Genomic DNA, 20,245 nt, shown 5'->3' on the forward strand with positions numbered 1-20,245 from the left:
GCAGTATCCTTCCCCTGGAGTGGGGTGAGAAAGGAGATTTTGCAGTATCCTTCCCCTGGAGTTGGGTGGGAATGGGGATTTTGCAGTATCCTTCCCCTGGAGTGGGGTGGGAATGTGGATTTTGCAATATCCTTCCCCCAGGAGTGGGAAGGGAATGGATATTTTTGCAGTATCCTTCCCCTGGAGTGGGGAGGGAATGGAGATTTTGCAGGATCCTTCCCCTGCCACGCCCACCAAGCCCCGCCCCGCCTACCAAGCTCCGCCCACAGAACCGGTAGTAAAAAAAATTGGATTTCACCCCTGCCTTCATCCCCTACCACCACCTTTGGCTCCCTCCCCACTTCCACGCTCCATCTCGGTCTCTGAGGAGCGCACAGAGAGAGAGAGAGAGAGAGAGAGAGAGAGAGAGAGAGTGCGCGCGCGCCCTCGCCCGCCCGCTTCTCCCCGCTCGCTCCCGCGGCTTCTGAATGGAGCCGAAGCCGCCAATGAGCCGGCGGGCTGGCACCCCGCGGCCCCGCCCACTTCCCTTTGCGTCACGGGGCACTTCGGATGCGCTCCCAGGAGTTTGGCAGAAGCGCCGGCAGACGGTGAGGGCGGCTGGGCGCGCACGGAGCTGCTGTCGGCGGCGGGGGGGGGCTCCAGGAAGGGATGCGCGCCAGCCCGGACGGCATTGCCCAACGCTCGCTCACCGCCCGCGCGGCTCCTTACAGCGCCCTTTAAGGCGGAGCGGGTGGAACCAGCCGGGAGCAGAAAGCACGGCAGCCCGCTCGGCTCCTTCCGTCGGCTGCCCGTCCGGCTTCCTTTGGCGCAGGAGCCCGAGGTCCTGCCTGCCTGCTCGGCCGCCGCCGCCTTCCAGCTCCATGAGCCGCCAGCTGGAACCCCGCAGCCCCGCCGCGCTTCTGCACTCGCCGGCGGCCGCTCCCCGCTGCCGGAGCGCCCCTGCCAAGCGCTTGCTTTTGCACGACGCCGCCGCCGCCGCCGCCGCCGCCGCCAGCGAGGAAGCTCCGGCCGCCGCCAAGTGCGCCCGCCTGGCCGTCGATTACACCGCCGCCGCCGCCGTCCCTCAGGATTGCCTCAGCGCGCCGGGGTCGCCTTGCGCACCGGTTCCGCCCGGCGAAGCTTCGCTTGCCAGCGCCCAGGGCCCCAGCTTGGTGGCCGGCTACCTTTTGCTGCCCTTGCTCGACCGGGAGCACGTTTCGAGGGCGCTCGACATCAACACCGGCCGGGAGCTGCGTTGCAAGGTAAGCCCGGGGCGCGAGCTGGGCAGCCTCTGCAGCCGCCTTCGGGGATTTGCTTGCGGGCGGGCGAGAGAGAGCGACCTTCCCCCGGGGTGGTGGGGAGACCAACAGCGCGCCGCTTCTTCGCCCTGAATGGGACTCGGTTAAAGGCGGCCGTGACGATGAATAATAGCCGGCGTTTTCAAGGGGCAGCCGGATCGGCTGTTGTGCATTGCAAAGCGAAGATCTTGACTTGCAAGGCTGAGCCTTTGGACGACGGTGTGTGTTTGTGTGTGTTTGTGCGAAGGGGGGGGGGGAACAACGTGAAAGGAGCCTGGATAGCTCAGCAGACTAATGCATTGTAGAGTTAAACTACAATGCATTAGTCTGCTGAGCTATCCAGGCTCCTTTCACGTTGCAATTAGTAAGTTCGACTCTCCCCAGGCTCGAGGTTGACTCAGCCTTCCATCCTTTCTAAGGTAGGTAAATTGAGGACCCAGTTTGTGGGGGCAATAAGCTGACTCTGTATAAATATACAAAAGGATGAAGGCTATTGCTTAACGCATTGTAAGCCGCCCTGAGTCTCCGGAGAAGGGCGGCATATAAATCAAATTAAAAATAAAATAAAATGAGAACGCGGTCTGCAAACTGCCTCTCGAACCCCACCAGTTCCCTTCTGCCTTTTGCTTTTAAAGGGAGCTTTAAAAAGCAAAGAAAGAGAGAGGGAGAGGGAGAGAGAGAGAGAAAGAAGCCCAGATCCCCACTGAAGGGGGGCTTCCTTCCGAGGAAACCTCAACATCTGGAAGCCAAGAAGGCATCGATTTGTGCCGGGATCGGAACAAAAAAAATAAAATAAATAAAATAAAAAATTGAAGGTCCCGGGAAAGAAAAGAAAAGGAAAAAATACGTGCAAAAAACGCGATGCCTTTCTGAAAATTCCCAAAATTGGGACCCGATTCGCTTTGCAAGCGCAGACTTTGGCCCAGAAATGGTCCCCCCCCCCCCGGCGATATTTGGGAGGTGGATGTGGATGCACGAAGAAGCGAATCCCTGCAAGAAAAGAAGCGCATCCCGGCTGGATGCGTGCGTTGTGTGTATGTGTGTATTTTTAACTGCATCGGGAAAAGGTCCTGGGAGTAAGGAAGGGTTAAGGTTTCCTCCGTCATCCTCCTCTTGTTTTCCGCTCCCCTCCTTGCAGCCTAGTACGCAAGCAGGACTTGACTGCCGCTAGAGCTGGGGAGAGCTTTCCAAGTTTTCCATGAGGTCTCTCCTCGGCTCTTTAAATAAAACACGCACTGTGCCTCCCCTCGCTTCCTCGCCTTGCCAAGAGAGAGAAAGGCTGAAGCTGCAGCCGTGAAGTTTCCTACTGCCACCTGCCGGCTCTTTCTGCAACAAATGGGGCTGCTCCAAGCGTTAAAAGTCCACGGTGGAACTCTTGGGATTAATAACAGGAGCTGGATTAATAACAGGAACAGAGGTCATCTAGTCCAACCCCCTGCTCATGCAAGAGACCTATCCTAGGGATTCGAACCGCCGACCTGCTGACCTTTCTGATCGACAGGCTCAGCGTCCTTTGCCACTGAGCCACCTCGTGATGCAGGAGAGGGTGTGTGAAGAGTCCTTGGAGGTCATCTAGTCCAACCCCCTGCTCATGCAGGAGATCTATCCTAGGGATTCGAACCGCCGAACTGACGACCTTTCTGATCGACAAGCTCAGCATCTTAGCCACTGAGCCACCTCCTGATGCAGGAGAGGGTGTGTGAAAATCCAAACCGGCTCACCTGCTGCCGTATAATGGACTCCCTCTAGAGCAGGTGTTCCTCCCCCCAAAACTTGACAACTTTCCTCCTCCCTCCCAAACTTGACAACTTTGAAGTCCCAATTCCCAGAATCCCCTAGCCGGCATGCTTAACTTTAAAATAATGTGGACTGGCTGGGGAGTTCTGGGAGTTGAAGTCCACCAGTCTTAAAAGATGCCAAGTATGGAGATTCTTGCTCTACAGTAGAGCAGTGTTTCCCAACCTTGACAACTTTAAAGATAGGTGGACTTCAACTCCCAGAATTCCCCAGCCAGTCTACACATCTTAAAAAGTTACCAAAGTTAGACATGTTGGCTGCGGATTATGGGAGTTGAAGTCCACACTTCTTAAAAGTTGCCAAGGTTGGGAACCACTGCTCTAGAGAGCCTTTTGACCACTGACCTCCACTTTTAACCTCCTCCTGCTTTTCTCCTGCTTTTAGAAACAGCCTAAATATAGTTAGAACCCCGTATGCTCTTCCTTAAAGTGTAGTAGTTACAAGCAGGCGTGCCTCCGGTTAGGCTCTTAAGTTGCCAGATCGACTTCCCTGATACACCTTACAATCTACATTCTAACACAGGGCAGATAATAACAGAGAAAAGAGAAGAAAAGGAACGTAAGTGGGTGGGTAGAATTTTGTTTTGTTTTGTTTTTAAATCCCAGGCAATTCTGGGAGTTGAAGTCCACAAGTCTTAAAAGTTGCCAAGGTTGGAGACCCCTGTTTTAGAGGATTGCCTGTTCTGGCTTGCAAACTCTTTGACCTGTGGTGAGAATTGCTCTTTTCCAAGTCAGGAAAATCTGTCTCATTCTCTTGAAATATTTATCTTTTAACCTCCGCTGGGTTTGCAACCAGGCTGATGTAGCCTAACACGGCTTTAGCATGTATGGGAGACGAAGTTCCGATAGAGAAGAGGACTTTGATGATCCCCACCCACCCAAGAGAGAAAGTAGCAAGGAAGAAGAGGCTCTCTCTCTGTGTGTGTGTGTGTGTGTGTGTGTGTGTGTGTGTGTGTGAAATTGTTTGGAGACCCTTTGCAATATATTTTCTCTCTGGGAGTTTGTGCCAAGTTGGAAGACTCACCATTTCCAGCTTGGCTTAGGATGTGAGTAAGCTCTTCGCAAGTCCCAGAACATGATTGCAGTCTTGCAAAATATCTGTGAATAAAGTATGAGAAGCTTTAATCTTCTTCTTCCTTGCCTAAATGTTTCAGCTCGGTTGCCTTCACCTTTGTTTGACTCACTGGGAGGTGATTGCTTTGGTGGCTTTTAATAGCTCTTCAAACCTCCCCCCCCAAACACACCTCCCCTTCATTTTTCCTTGACCGCTCTGGAGAAGGGAGCATTACTGTACATACGTGCTGGCAAGGAATTGCTGGTCAGTGTTTACAGTGAGTGTGCAAAGGATTCAGGGCTGGGTTTTTTTTGTTTTTTTGGTCTTCCTCGAATGCAAAAAGCAGGAATTGTAGATATTAAAAGTTTTAATGCAAAGGGGTGTGATGTTTAAGCGGTGTCTGGAGAGAGGTATCGCAAACAATACAATACAATCAGAACTACTTTCCCAGATTAGATCAGCGTTTATTTGGTATCATGTTTTCCAGTAGGCTGTTAGTTGGATACTTCTTGTCCTTGTTAGGGAATTAAGACTTTCTTTGCTATCTATGCTAAGTGTTTAACGCCAGATGCTCTACAGGCAGAAGTTCTCTCTAGCTCAGGAAGAGCCTTATGTACCTCCAGGAGGTGGTAATTTTCAAAACCTAGCAGCCCAAGACATCATGCGGATCTTGGGCCATGAGGGATGTCCTAGTTCAACAGTTTGGGAGATGGCCAAGTTGCCACCCTTTCTTTCAGCTACTTGGACTATTGTTATTCCATCATGTTCCCAAAATGAATCCCCCTTCCTCATCTAAATATCTTTGCACAGAAACCAAATGCATCTTAACTTCAGTTGCCTGGTCCAGGAAGTGTATAATTCTTCCAAAAGCTTGATTTGTCTCTCTTTTTCCATGCTGTTCTGTTTGGATCATAGCCGCGTTCTTCAAAGGTGGCAGTTTCTGCGATCTCCTCTTTGGTGGGTGATTTGATGGAGAGTCTTCCTTTATTAGTAAGAACTTAGCTTAATGAATGTAGAGATATCAATAGAAGAGAATATTTGTAACTCAAGGTTTTTGGTGCTCTCTGAGCTTGGCTGTTTCTTGTAAACGTTTCATTATCCCACCAGGTAACATAATCAGTGATAGAAAGGAGTGGGGTTTCTAATAAAATCCTGGTTGTATTTTCTAATTGGGTAATGAAATGTCTGCAAAAAAGCAGCCAAGCTCAGGGAGCACCAAGGACCCCATGACTGCAGATATTTTAATCAGGATCCATCAAGGTAATCTATCATGCTGCTTGTATTCTCCAATAAAACCTTATTTAATCTCTTTTTTTTCCCTTCTTGGTTCTATCTCTAGGTCTTCCCTCTCAAACACTACCAGGACAAAATCAGGCCTTACATCCAGTTACCATCACATCGAAACATCACTGGGATTGTGGAGGTCATCCTCGGAGAAACGAAGGCATATGTCTTTTTCGACAAGGACTTTGGTGACATGCATTCCTACGTTAGGAGCTGCAAGCGTCTGCCGGAGCAGGAAGCCGCTAGACTCTTCAAACAGATTGTGTCTGCAGTCGCTCACTGCCACCAGTCTGCCATTGTGCTGGGGGACCTCAAACTCAGGAAATTTGTGTTCTCTAATGAAGAAAGGTGAGCCGATGGGCCTATGTGATGGTTGGCTTTCAGGCCTCTCTCCAAAGAGGATCCTCAGACCACGTGCTCCCAATTGCCATGTCTAATGCTAAACCCGTAGCCTTTGTGTTTTTGGTTTTCGTCGCTAGGCCGGGTTTGGCCCAGGCGAGGCCAGTTGCTTACCCCTGCTGTGAATCATAGAGCAGTTCTCTGTACCAAATAGGCCTCTATAGAATGAGGAAAAGATGGTGATTCAGTCTGGGGAAACTAATACTTTTTTTTTTTTTTTTGAAGGGAATAATTTATTTATTTATTTATTTTATTAGTCCAATTTATATGCCGCCCTTCTCCGTAGACTCAGGGTGGCTTACAATGCATTATAGCAATAGCCTGCATACTTTTATGTATATACCTGCTTATTAGGGCTTTCAGGCCCCCCAAGCGGTGTTGTTCTATACAAAGCTGGCTTATTGCCCCTACAATCCGGGTCCTCAATTTACCTACCTCGAAAGGATGGAAGGCTGAGTCAACCTTGAGCCTGGTGAGATTTGAACTCGCACTGATTGCAGGCAGCTGGCAGCTAAGTGCTAGCACTTAACAGCACTTAGTCCGCTGCACCACCGAGGCTCCTGTATAATATCTGATAACACCTCCCATAATGTGTAGCAAGCTACAGCCATTTTGATGATAGCCTGCGAAATTATACCCTTAACGCTGTTGGGAAGGGCAGGTAGGCAGAGCCCATTCAAGGGACAATGGGCATCCCAGGTGACCTTCCCTTTTCTTATTTCAAGCCCAACATTTTTGCCATGCTAGTAAGCGAGTGGTGTTATATAAACAGCTGCCTCACTTCTGGCTGGGATCCAAAGAACTATTACCCTGAAGAATGTATAAATGTCTCAACCTTGGCATCTTGAAGATATGTAGACTTCAACTCCCAGAATTCCCCAGTCAGCATACTCTGCCTTGATTTGCTGGCGCCCTCCAGGCCAAGGCCAGGGCAGACCTGGGTGCCATTATTCCCCCTCCTAATGCATCAGTTACTGCTATAAAAATACTAATAGGAGTTGTGGATTACTCATTGGGTGGTTGTGAGGTCAAGGAAGATAAAGCATTCAGCCCTGTAACAAAGAGCAGCCATAAAATAATGCCCCAAATGTGACACAATCTTTCCTGCCTCTTTAGATCAGCAAAACAGGCTGAACAAGTAGACAACAAATTATATACAGGTAGTCCTCGACCTGCGACTAAAAGGGAGCTGAGAATTTCCATTGTACGTTATGAGGTTCATAAAACGAGACACTCACGTAACTAATCCCAAGCCGATGACATTTTTGTGGCTGTCATTAAGTGGATGTCATGGTTGTTAAGTGAACCCGTTGTCCCCAATGTGTGTTTTGTTGCTGGAAATTAGATATAAATTCAAGTTTCTGGCCAAAAAATAATATGACCATGGGATGCTACCAACAGTTGTAATTGCACACCGGTTTACCCAACATGTCACTGCAGGGGGAGGCATTAAAACTTTGAATCCAGGTTATAAGTCATTTGGGGGGGGGGGGAGGTCTGTCATAACTTGGAACGGCCAGTCGTAAGTCAAAGACCACCTGTAATGGAGACTTTGCCTTTTCTATTAACCCAGCAGCTTTGTGTGGGATGATTGATCCATTCTTGGGGAATTCTGGGAGTTGAAGTCCACATAACTTCAAACTGCCAAGATTGACAAACTCTGGTCTAGCGAAATGTTGAAAGTTGAATGATTGCAATGTAGGCATAGCACAAATAATTTTTGAAAGGGGACATATTTTCTCTGTTCCTGACCTCCTTGCAGGGGTGGGTTCTAAAATTTTTTACTACCTGTTCTGTGGGCGTGGCTTATTTTGTGGGTGTGGCTTGATGGTCATGTGACAATTCTTTAGGATTTAGCAGAGGTACTAGTCTACCAGGCTTTTAACTGCTTGCAGAGCTGTACCGGTCTACCCATTTATTTTTGGAGGCATCGGTCTACTCATTGGTTTTGGAGGCACCGGTCTACTCATTCATTTTTGGAGGCACTGGTCTACCCATTTATTTTTGCAGGCACTGGTCTACTCATTTGTTTTTGGAGGCACCGGTCTACCACCAAACTGCCTTTTACCACTGATCAGCTGTAGGGCGGCCCTTTGAAGCCCCCTACAAGAGTTTAAACAGTTTTTCCTTATAGCCCATCAGCTGGGACTCAGGAGGCAGCAATAGATTGGGGGTGGGGCCAAATAAAAGGTAAGAATAACAGGGGGGTGAGTGGGGGGGGGCAGAACCGGTTCGGTGATGTCATATCGTCACCGCTACCGGCTCGGCGGAACTGGGCCGAACCGGGAGGAACCCACCACTGCCTCCTTGGGCTACTTTTTAGACCTTGAACCTCCTGGCGCTGTTTTTAATCAGATTGCTTTCTTACTTCCACATTTTTCTTCCTCCACAAATCCCACTTAAATATCCTTTCCAAAGGTTTCACAAAAAGGTTCCTAGGAGAAGCACGCGTGCTTGTTTATTTAAATTGCAATTCTTTCCGCCTCTTAAGGTCATTTTTGTGCTTTTTTTTTTTTTTTAAATCTACATTCTTATTGGAGCAAATAAATACATAATGCAGGATGGTGTACGAACAAGAAGCCTGTTTGTTCCAGAGTTATGAACTGGCAGTTTGGTGCCAGATCCTGGCTTCTCAGCAGGGGCACACATGACTAGGTTAATCCTTGTCGGATGTTTGAATGTTAAGCTTTTTCACTGAGGCTCGTTTGTACACAACGTGCCATGCGTGCTCTTAAGGATCTTAAGTTGCCATATTTGCAAACAAATATATTCGCTACAGAAACGGGGACGGGATTCTGATTGCTAAGTGAAATACCTTAATTTTCGACTAACAGACTCCAGCTGCAGGCATGAGATTGGAGGCTGTTTAAAATCCAAAATGCTTCCTCTTGATTGAGCTGAAGCTTCCCAATGGTTAATTGGCTTCCATCCAAACAATTTTTTTTTTTTTAAAAAAGAAAGAAACTAGCATAACTGGTCTATGAATGACTTTGTCCCATGCGGTTTGACTTAGATTACAAGGTTAGGTGTGCGGCGGAGTAGACATGAATTAAAGATTGATGTACTTTTAAGTGTCATGCATTTAAATGAATTGTATTTGGGCATTGACGGCAAATGAGAATTAGATAAAGAACCTGTGATGAATGGAAGGGTTGGGAGAATGGAAGCTATACAGAGAGGTTACAGGCTTAGCTGGGAATGCCATCAGTGGCACAATGGGAAGGAATGAGTGTGTTTTCGGCAATTGCGTACAACCTATTTGTGTGCCCTGCTAATCTATTGTTTCAATAAAGTCTTGAGACTTTATTGAAGGTCACAAAACTACCTTGGCTACCTTCAGATTTGGAGGCCTTCAAGCCACCTTGGTTTGATGTAGAAGGAATAGCGTTGGGGTCAACTCAACACTATTCAGCCCAGATTTTCTGTTGCTAAAACGAGACAATTGCTAAGTGGGTTTTGCCCCATTTTACAACCTTTCCTGCCCCAGTTGTTAAGTGAATCACTGCAGTTGTTAAGTTAGTGACGCGGTTGTTAAGTGAATCTGACTTCCCCATGGTCTTCGCTTGTCAGTAAGGTCGCAAAAGGGGATTGCGTGGCCCTGGGGCACTGCAACCGTCATAAATAGGAGTCAGTTGCCGAGCATCTGAAGTTTGATCAGGTGCCTCCAGAAGTTGTGAATGCTCCAACACTGGAAGTTTTTAAGATGATGTTGGATAACCATTTGACTGAAGTGATGTAGGGTTTCCTGCCTAAGCAGGGGGTTGGGCTAGAAGACCTCCAAGGTCCCTTCCCACTCTGTTATTATAAAAGACTTCTAAAAGACTACGGGGATGCTGCAACGGTCATAAGTGTGACAAACTGCCATAATTCATTTTTTCCCCCAGTGCCGTTGTAACTTTGAACGTCTCTAAACAAATGGTTGTAAATTGAGGATTACCTGTGATGCACAGCTCGACACCATCTCCCTCCTACCCCCGGTGTAAGTTTGCATTGTATTTTTAGAGAACGAGTCATGTAGTTTGTGTTAATACAGTTTGTGTTGTTTTAGCAGAGAGCTGGCCCAGTTTATTGGCTATCTTGAAAGAATTGGGTGGTCCTTTCGATCTTGGCCCTATGGCAGGGGTGAAATGCTACTGGTTCACACCGGTTCAGACGAACCGGTGGTGGCGGTGGGTGGTTCGGAGAACCAGTAGCGGTAGTAGCAGAGCAAGACTCCACCCACCTGCCTGGATGTCATTACTTCCTGGTTTTAACCTGTTTTTTACCCTCTGCGCCTGTGCAGAAGGCTTTGCGCATGCATAGAGGGTCCAAAATCGCATGTGACTTGCGCACTTCCGAACCGGTAGGGAAGATAAGTAGATTTCACCCCTGCCCTAAGGGCAGGTGGAGAGAAAACGTTGTGAAGTATCAATGGATGTATTTCACAGGCTTGGGTGCACGCTGCTCCACCCAAGCTCACGACTGTGCCAGCAATGCAAGGTTACTTTTCTTTGCCCTCCTCTGGAGATAAATTGTAGGACCCCTTAAAGAAAGAGTGCTATGGGCAGAGGGGAGGAAGGTAGGAATTTTTGAGATCCTCCCTTTGAAGATAACTGTAGTTGGGTCGTGTGTCAGCTGGCCCAGAATAGGTAGGAAAAAGCAGCCCATTTGAACTTGGTGGGAGTCCTGCTTTTGGCATCCAGAGCAATTTCACGCCCGATTGCGGCAATCCGTGCATTACTTTGAAGTGATGGAGCACGGTTGCTTGTGAATGCTAGGGATTGTGTCGTTAATTCTCCCTGTATGCGCGCGCGCGTTGCGTGCTCTAAAGCCTTTGGTGTTTAATTTCACTGTTTTTGGTTTGGGTGAAGGAGCAGCTGATTGTTCTGTGTTACATTAAGGAACAAATTATTCCCAGCCTAATTCTGAATTCTTGAATCTGGTAGGGGTTGCTCCTCACTATGGACTGGAGGTCCATAGATAACATTCATTTCCCTAAAACGGGTCTGCAACCTTAAATACTCAAAGAGCCATATGGACCTGTTTCCCACAGAAAAGAAAACACCGGGAGCCACAAAACCTGGGTGGGCGTGGCCAACCCGATATCACTCACTTCCACTAGTCATATGACCCCCCCTAGCCACGCCTACCCAGCCAGTCATTAGGGCAGAGAACCAGTTGTTAAAAAACACCGGGAACCACAAAATCCTTTTGACATCTCTCTCTCTCCCCTCCCTCCCTCCCTCCCTCTCTCCCTCCGTATCGCTCTATGTCTCTCTATCTCCCCCTCTCTCTGTATCTGTCTGTCTCTGCCCCAGCCACTTCTCCATCACCCGCCGTCGCCCTTACCTTCTCAGGCCAGGCGAAGAGTGACTGGGAAGGGAGGGGAGGGCCAGCCAGTGGTGGGATCACCAACAGGAAGCCACAGCAGAGGGTCCAAAGAGCCGCATGCGGCTCCAGAGCCGCAGGTTGCTGACACCTGCCCTAAGAGGAGATTACATCGTCGTCTTCTTCTTGCATTTAATTCCTGTGTCTCTTAGTCCCAAACCTTTTGGGTTTTGTTTTTTTTTGGGGGGGGGGGGTTTCAGGTCTCCTGTTGCAAATTAGCACTTCTAAATAACAGTGGGATAGTGGCACATGAATGTGGGCATCCAGAGTGACAATTGGGACAAAGAGATTGCTGAATGGAAGCTTTCATGGTGAGATGGGTAGCTGGGTTTCTGCACCATAGATGAAGCATCTGAGCTGTTCTCCTGCTTTTCAGTGCCATTAGGTGACTTTGTAACTTCCAGCCATCGGGCGCTCAACGAGGGTTTTAACAGGCGTGTGTGAATCAGTTGATCAAAGTCAAGGTTGAAAAGCCTGTAGCGAAACAATGGCTCTTTGGCAACCAGCGGGGCCTGGGGATGAGAGCAATCTATCAGAAAGTACATGTTGACCTAAAAAAATAAATAAAACAACAACAGCAACTGTTTCTCCTTGCAGGGAAACAGTTGTTTGTTGGCTGCCTGTGATAAATTTGAATCACTTGCTGAAACAGCAGATTGCCCCTCCGTGCTGCTAATTTAGAAACTTAGTAATTGCACAGGGCTGATGTTGTGTGCAACGCGTTTGGTAACCCCGGAGGTGAAGCAATATTGGGCAAGAGGTTAGCCTTTAGTAAGCACAGGTGTGAAAACATGAGTCCCACCAGCCAGTTGGAGAGCAGGTAGGGCAATCTGACTCATATTTTCCATGTACAGGACCAGCTAGGAGAGGGGAAAGGGAGGAGGAAGGTCAGGGCAAGGAGGCTGGCCAGCCAACGGTGTCAGGAAAAGCGGCACCCCGCCCCACAGAAGCCGGAAAATATTTAATCCACAAATATAAAAAACAGCACTCTAGCAACGCAAGGTTTGGGGAAGAGAATTCTGCATAAAATAAAAGCTGCACGGTTCTTTCTGTACATGTGTTGTGAATTGAGGGGTGGGGATGTTGTATAAACTGAACTAGAGAGTTACGACTATTTCAGGAACAAAAGGGATGTAAGTTTTGGCTGCAATCCCATCAGCGAGTTAAGGCTTGATGTCACCAAGACAAAACTGGCTTTCATCCAAGATCATCGTCGCCCTGTGAATGTGTCTTGCTGCAATGGAGTCTTTCTCCTTTGCACATGTCATTTCCTTCACTCCTTTCTCCTTCGATGACTGACAACCCATTGACAATCCAGCCAGTGAGGTTGGATACTGGCTGTCTTGTGGCCTCATTCATGCCTAGAAGTTTTGCTGTGATTTTTTTTTTCCTTTGAAGAGGTGGCCATTCTGAAGGAAGCAAATGATGGCTAATTTATTCCCTTCACCTGCGTTACAGATAGTTCTCGACTTACAACCACAATTGAGCCCACAGTTTCCATTACTAAACAAGACAGTTGCTAAATGAGTTTTGGCCCCATTTTATTTATTTATTTATTTATTTATTAAATTTTTATACCGCCCCCTCTCCCGAAGGACTCGGGGCGGTGAACAGCCAAGATTAAAAAACATACAATATAAACATTAAAATACATTTAAAACAAAATTAAATCCAATGGCTTTCCCCAATTTAAAACCCCTTACCCATAAAATTCACCAATAAAAATTTTTAAGCCAGCCCGGCTTGCCGAAATAGGAACGTTTTCAGAGCCCGGCGAAAGGTTCGGAGGTCCGGGATCAGTCGTATCCCTGGGGGTAGCTCATTCCAGAGGGCGGGTGCCCCCACAGAGAAGGCTCTTCCTCGGGGGGGGGGGTTCACCAGCCGACATTGCCTGACCGACGGCACCCTGAGGAGACCCTCTCTGTGGGAGCATATTGGCCGGTGGGAGGTTATCGGTGGCAGAAGGTGGTCTCATAAATAACGGGGCCCTAAGCCATGGAGCGCTTTGAAGATGAGAACCAATACCTTGAAGCGCACCCGGAAGACCACCGGAAGCCAATGCAGCTTTCTTGGCACACAGTGGTTAACGCTTCAGTGGTTAAGTTAGTAACACGGTTACTAACCGAATCTGCCTTCCCCATTGACTTCGCTTGACAAGGTTGCAAAAGGTGATTGCATGACCCCAGGACACTGCAACTGTCGTAAATACGAGTCAGTTGCCAAGTGCCTGAATTTTGATCACGTGATCCTGGGGTCATCAGTGCGAAAAACGGTCCTAAGTTTCTTTTTTTCAATGCCGCTGTAACTTTAAACGGTCACTAAACAAATAAGTTGTAAGGCAAGGACCCTGTGTCATTGAATGCATTTTTACTCATTGACCCCTGATGTCCATTGGTTTAACGTTTCAAGTGGCCCAGGTGTGTGAGCCATTGGGGTTCAAAAGCTGTGCTCCTGAGCATTTTGACGGTGGCGTTGGATCAACAATGGCTCACCTGTATAATAAAAGTGCCAATGTCCTTGAGAAGGGAACAGGCTGATGAACTTAGGTGAACTCCATAGCATGTGCCTTATTTTATCATCTTTGCAAATTAACCCTGTGTAGAAACTCTCAGTGGTGTTTGATAATGCAAGCTGCTGTTTCAGAACAGCGGCCGACGTTTGAGAGAAGTGTGGATGGGCCAGTGGTGAAATCCACTTACTTTCGGTACTGGTTTGGGTGCGCTCCTGCGGGGGAGCATGTGCACGCTATGCGCGCACCTCTTCTGCGCATGCACAGATGATTAAAAAACAGGACGTAATGACGTTCCGGCAGGTGGGTGGAACCTCCTGCCGCTGGCACTACCGGTTCAGCGAACCGGATAGAACCGGAGAGGATTTCACCACTGGGATGGGCTCTGTTGCATGTATCTGTGTGAGTGTGGCGTTTACCTCTCTGGCATTCTAACTGAGGTCTTGTCCTCTTCTGTCCTCCAGGATGCAGCTGAGACTCGAAAGCCTGGAAGATACCCACATCATGAAAGGAGAGGACGACGCATTGTCGGACAAACACGGCTGCCCAGCGTACGTCAGTCCAGAAATCTTAAACACAACGGGAACCTATTCCGGGAAGTCGGCTGACGTTTGGAGCTTGGGAGTTATGCTGTACACTCTCCTAGTGGGACGGTATCCCTTTCATGACTCAGATCCTACCGCCCTCTTTTCCAAAATCCGGCGTGGACAGTTCTGCATACCGGACCACGTTTCTCCCAAAGCACGGTGTCTCATCCGCAGCCTCCTTAGGCGAGAACCCTCTGAAAGACTCACCGCGCCGGAAATTTTGCTCCATCCTTGGTTCAACGCCGTTTTGGAATCTGGGTACGCTGACCAGGATGTACGAATCTCTGATCAAGTGGTCCCGGAGCAACTGAAGGAGGACGATGATATGAGCCTCTTCTTTTGCTAGCTCCACCTACTCAACTTTGCCTCGGGGACAAGAGATGTCGCTCTTGCGTGTCAGCGTTTTTGTGTCCGTTTTTGTGTCGGGGTCCATCTTGTAGATGCATCGCTTTCCAAAAGCCTTCTTCCACTCAGGACCATTGAGATCTCAAATGCACTTAACCCACAAGGTGGAAGGCCTCTTTATCTTCTCCCACGTCCACGAAAGTTTGAAATCTTGGCTTGCTAAATCTACGGATTCTCCCTTGGTGTCGGGGAGCGGGGATCTGCCATCCATCCGGCGCAATCATGCTGAACGTTTGAACTAGAATCTGGAGAAAACAGCAAGCTAATGTTGGATTTCATTGGAAAAATCAGATTGCTTTACCTGGAATTTGCAATACGGCTAGTCCTCGACTTACAGCCATCCATTTAGTGACCGTTTACAAAGTTACAACAGCACTGGGGGGAAAAAGCGACTTATGACCAGTTGTCCCACTTACAACCATGACACCATTTCCCCACGATCACGTGATCAAAATTTGGGCACTTGACAACCAGCATATGATGGTTGCGCATCATGTGGGTCACCATTTGTGAACTTCCCAGCCAAACAAAGTAAATTGAGCCGGGGGGGGGGAGCTGGATTGGCTTAACAACCGCCTAATTCACTTAACAACCTCAGTGATTCATTTAACGAGCAGGTTGTAAAATGGGGTGTAAGTCACTTAAACAACCACCTTGCTTAGTTCGCAGTGGAAATTTTGGTTCTCGGTTGTGGTCGTAAATTGAGGACTTCCTGTATAAATGTTGCAGCCTCTTGTTGCTTTCCTTCTTTTCTTCCGCTTAATAGAAAAGAGCTTTTGAGAGCTCCCTGTGCCTATTCATATCCACATGGCCTGTCTTCGCTGCCCAGTTTACTATTACAGCAATGGTAGAAGTGCCAGAGGATTCTCCTGCCTCCCATCCATCATGCAGATGACAGGATCACCAGCTGGCCTTTGATTACAGAATCTTTTTGCTGGTGATGTAAGAGCAAAATGCAGTTGTGGTTCTTACGAAGCCGGGCAGGACTAGGGGATGATCCCAGTGCTAGAACGATGGATTGGCATTTAAAAAAAAAAAGGAAGTGTGGAATAGGAGTCTGACAACGATTTCTAACAATTCTTTTCCCTCGCGTGGCTCTCGTATCCTTCAGGGCAGAGTCCAGCGGTTGTTTTTTGTTGGTTTCTTAGACAAGAGAAAGTCCAACTTGAACATTTTCGACCTTCAAGGCGACAGGCTGGGTATCCAGGTCTTGCAAAACCTGTTGATCTTAGAGGCTCTATAGCCTTTTTGAACAGCTGGATTTTACAGTTTGAAACCCAACTTGGTTAATCCAGATTTAAGGCTGCCGCTTAGCCTTTCAGCAGAGCTTTTGTTGAAGGGACAAATCCGGCAGCTAATCTTTTGTTATTTTGACCCGCAGGAGCCTTGATAATCTAGAATGAAGTGGCCTTGAGTCTGAATAAGATTTGGGGACACTTTGGTGGTGTTTTAGGCCTGCTTTGCCACACTCGGAGAGTTTCCACAGATAACAAAAGCGTGCGTTGTGCTGCCAATCCCAAAGGTGCCAAACTGTATTTAGCTTCCAGTGTTTTGCTACTGAAAGGGTCAGAATCATTAAAACGAATATCTCTGGCTTTAGGAAAAAGACCCCAGCCTCTCTCCATACATAACAACCTCAGTGGACCTCTTAAAATGGCGTCCATACCATCTGAGTGACGGGGCCCTCAGTGCTGTTCTACATTCTTGAATATCCATAGGATTTTAACCCTTAAAGCAGACAGGGGTCTCCAACCCTGGCAACTTTTAAGCCTGGCAGACTTCAACTCCCAGAATTCCCCAACCAGCAAAGCAGCGCTGGCTGGGGGATTCTGGGAGTTGAAGTCCACCCATCTTCAAGCTACCAAGCTTGAGAAACATTGACTTAACACAACCGTGTGACTAACTTAACACGCTGCGGCGATTCACTTCACAACCGTGGCAAGAAAAGTTGTAAAATGGGGGGGGGGACTCAGTGTCTCGCTTAGCAGCAGAAAAATTTGGGGCTCGGCTGTGGTAATCAGGCAAGGGACTGCCTGTATTTGATAGAAAAGGTGAAACCAATTTTCTACTTCTTCCATGACTCAGCAGCCAAACAGTTGTGGATGTGCATGTGACTTGACAATAATGCACTGTTTATGTTGGTGTTTTTAAGTACAAGTGTTAGCCAAGGGAGGATCTGTGTATGCTTACCTAGGTGCCGTTCTCACCCTCTGACATCACCAGCAAAAAGGGCTTCCAGGAAACAGAGGAAAAAGATTTCTATCCAACTCTGGTTTTGGTCCCTGCCCATCCCAAGTATGCCAATCCAAGACCAGGGGCAACTTTAAGTCGGCAACTTTAAGACTTGTGGACTTCAACTCCCAGAATTAGTCTAGTGAAGAGAAGGATCAGGGGAGACATGTTAGCACTGTTTCAATATTTGAGGGGCTGCCACAGAGAGGAAGGGGGGGGGGTCAAGCTATTTCCCAAAGCACCTGAAAGGCCAGATAAAGAATAATGGATGGAAACTGACCAAGGAGAGATTCAACCTAGAAATAAGGAGAAACTTTCTGACAGTGAGAACAATCAACCGATGGAACAGAAGTTGCCTTCGGAAGTTGTGGGAGCTTCATCACTGGAGGCTTTCAAGAAGAGATTGGACTGCCATTTGTCAGAAATGGTGTAGGGTCTCCTGCTTGGGCGGGGGGTTGGACTAGATGGCCTACAAGGTCCCTTCCAACTCTGTTAATCTATTTTGTCTATCTGTCTGAATTCCTCAGTCATCCAGCCGTTTTTGCTGGCTATATCAGAGGGTGAAAACGGCACCTTGGTAAACATGGCCGGCTGAGGAATTCTGGGTCACGAAGTCCACACGTCTTAAAAGTTGCCGAGTTTGGAGACCCCTCTCTGCCCAAGACCACACCCCATCCGTGCACCTCCTGAGAATCCAGTCATTCCAGATACACTTTTCAAAGCTCAGGTCATGGCTTTTGGATGCCAAATGTTAGCGGAAGCCGTCAATTTTAAGCATGCTTTCCCAAGCAGTCATCTGAAAGGGCCTGGTTTGGTTCCCTTGTATCTGTTGGGTGTCGCTCTGTAAGCAGCCTCAACATCCGAATACAAAACACATCAGCCAAGGGTGGGGTGGCCTAACCTGAGAGTCAAAGATAAGCTGTATCTCGTTGTGTAGACTGAAAGGCAGTTGTGTTTTGGCTTTTTGTGCAAGTTGCGTGATGCAATACCCTGGCTCCCTCGAGTTCTCTTCTTGCCCAGTAGCTGAACCAGGAAGCAATACCAGCATGTTTTCCTTTTGACTTGCCAACTCTAATCTATAAAACTCTCCTTCCTTCCATCCTTCTGTCTTCTGCATTTTCGTTGCTTTCTGGCTGTAAGAGGCGGTCCTATTTTAATTTGTGATCCATAATTGATGCATTTTGCATAAGCATTAACTTTCTGAGTCAGATAATGAAGTCCTTGACATCGGGGTCCATTCCAGTTAAGTGTAAAAACAGGCGCTCGTTTTTCTCTGAGTTGTAGCTCCTCCAGACAGGAAAATTGAAAGAAGCTTGTGATAATTGGAAGATAAGTTGGTTTCTTTTTGCTAATCACAGTCCAAAAAAAAAAAAAAAAAAAGCTGAATCTGCTGTGGGCAGGCTTGTGAGTATGTCTGTGCAGAATCCACAAAGAAAGTGTTTTTGATGGGAAAGCACTTAGCTTATTTTTCTAAAACTGTCTTGGGGGGGGTAGGCTAGGAGTAAGAATCAGTAGTAAAACTACAACTCCCAGTATGACTGTTGGGGAGGGATGCTGGGAATTGTAGTTTAGCTCGACGTGAAAGGCCTTAGATGCTGGATAAGAACACACTGCAGACTTACATAGCTTTATCTTTCAAGGTACAATGGGAAATGTAGTTCTGTGAAGCCATTGCTGATAATAAGCCACGTACAATGACCGCAATAGCCATAGTTTCTTATAGACAGAGCTGAAAAAGTGAGGTTTTAAAATCTCATGCGATAACTATTTCAAGGCTTTTGCAAAAAATAATAAATAAATAAAAGGGCTCCCAAGATTCAGTGTGCTTTCTCTCCTGTGTACGTCTCATGCAGTGTTTTGTCACCGAGTTCTATTTTTCTAATTTAATAACTGGTGCGTGTGCCCTAAATAAATCCGAGTTAGCAAAGAGCAGATTAAATGTGAATGATGGCTGGCAATACTAACTTGATAAATCAAGATAATTAGAGGTGAAAAGTTGTTGACCTTAATTGCACTAAGACTCTTGTGATTTGCTTTAATATATTTGTATCTGTGATACAGGTTTTTTTTTTTTTTTTTAAATATCCTTGGACCTGCCTAGAACTCTGTATATTTTGGTAGGTGGAAAGTTAATAACACTGTTGAAACTCTGTAAATATGTACATATTTTGAGGATTATCATGACGAAAGTTGTAAAATTCCTGTACAAAAAAACTTTAATAAATCTGGTTTCATAACAAATTGTTTGCCTCCTTTGAAGCTTTGTGGGATTTCCTCATTTTTGATCCTGCCACAATCTCGCAACACTTGGCACTTAAAATGTCCCAGTGAAAACAAATACAACAGAGTTAAAAAAAACACAACAGCAAATTGCAAAATCAAAACTGGAAGGGAGTAGAGAAAAATGATAACAACAGGTGGTGTAGATGATGTTATTGAAATAACTTCAAAAAAAAAAAAAGCTCCGTTTTTAATAACTTTCTAAAGTTTCTAGGGAGGGGCTGCTCTGGTTTCAAGGAAGTCCTATTCCATCACTGGTGCTACTCCAAAAAAGCAACATCTTCAAGTTTGCAGGATCCAATCTGAATCACCAGATTCAGAGGTTTATTCTTCACAAGCTTTTGGACTCATGCTGGAGCCCATCCTCCAGGAACTTTTCTCTCTCTCCAGAATGTGTCATTCTAGAGCAGGGGTCTCCAACCTTGGCAACTTTTAAGACTTGTGGACTTCAACTCCCAGAATTCCTCAGCCAGCAAAGCTCAGCCAACAAAGCAAAGCTGGCTGAGGAATTCTGGGAGTTGAAGTCCACAAGTCTTAAAGTTGCCAAGGTTGGAGACCCCTGTTCTAGAGAGAGAGAAGTTCCCTGAGGTGGTGCTCCTCCAGCACAAGTGTCATTCTGGAGAGGAGTTCCCTGAGGATGGGCTCCTACATGAGTCCTGAAAGCTTGGAAAAATAAATAAGGATTAGAATAAACCTCTGGTTCTGGATGCGGTGGCTCAGTGGCTAAGACACTGAGCTTGTCGATCAGAAAGGTCGGTGGTTCAAATCCCTAGCGCTGCGTAACCGAGTGAGCTTCCGTTACTTGTCCCAGCTTCTGCCAACCCTAGCAGTTCGAAAGCATGTAAAAATGCAAGTAGAAAAATAGGGACCACCTTGGTGGGAAGGTAACAGCGTTCCGTGCGCCTTCACCGTTTAGTCATGCCAGCCACATGACCACGGAGACGTCTTCGGACAGCACTGGCTCTTTGGCTTAGAAACGGAGATGAGCACTGCCCCCTAGAGTCGAGAACGACTAGCACGTATGTGCGAGGGGAACCTTTACCTTTACTTGGTTC

General features: G+C 47.3%; 1 protein-coding gene across 1 annotated transcript; it reads left to right on the forward strand.

Annotated features, from left to right (window-relative positions):
- Positions 1-547: 547 nt before the first annotated feature.
- Positions 548-19,151, forward strand: TRIB1 (tribbles pseudokinase 1). The gene is made up of 3 exons (XM_034422293.3): positions 548-1,241; positions 5,467-5,759; positions 14,151-19,151. Exons 1-3 carry the CDS (start codon positions 861-863, stop codon positions 14,617-14,619), a joined length of 1,143 nt encoding a protein of 380 aa, XP_034278184.2. The 5' UTR covers positions 548-860; the 3' UTR covers positions 14,620-19,151.
- Positions 19,152-20,245: the final 1,094 nt, after the last annotated feature.

Source organism: Pantherophis guttatus, chromosome 3 (genome assembly GCF_059756535.1).
Source record: "Pantherophis guttatus breed Tessera chromosome 3, ASM5975653v1, whole genome shotgun sequence".
Lineage (NCBI taxonomy): Eukaryota > Metazoa > Chordata > Lepidosauria > Squamata > Colubridae > Pantherophis > Pantherophis guttatus.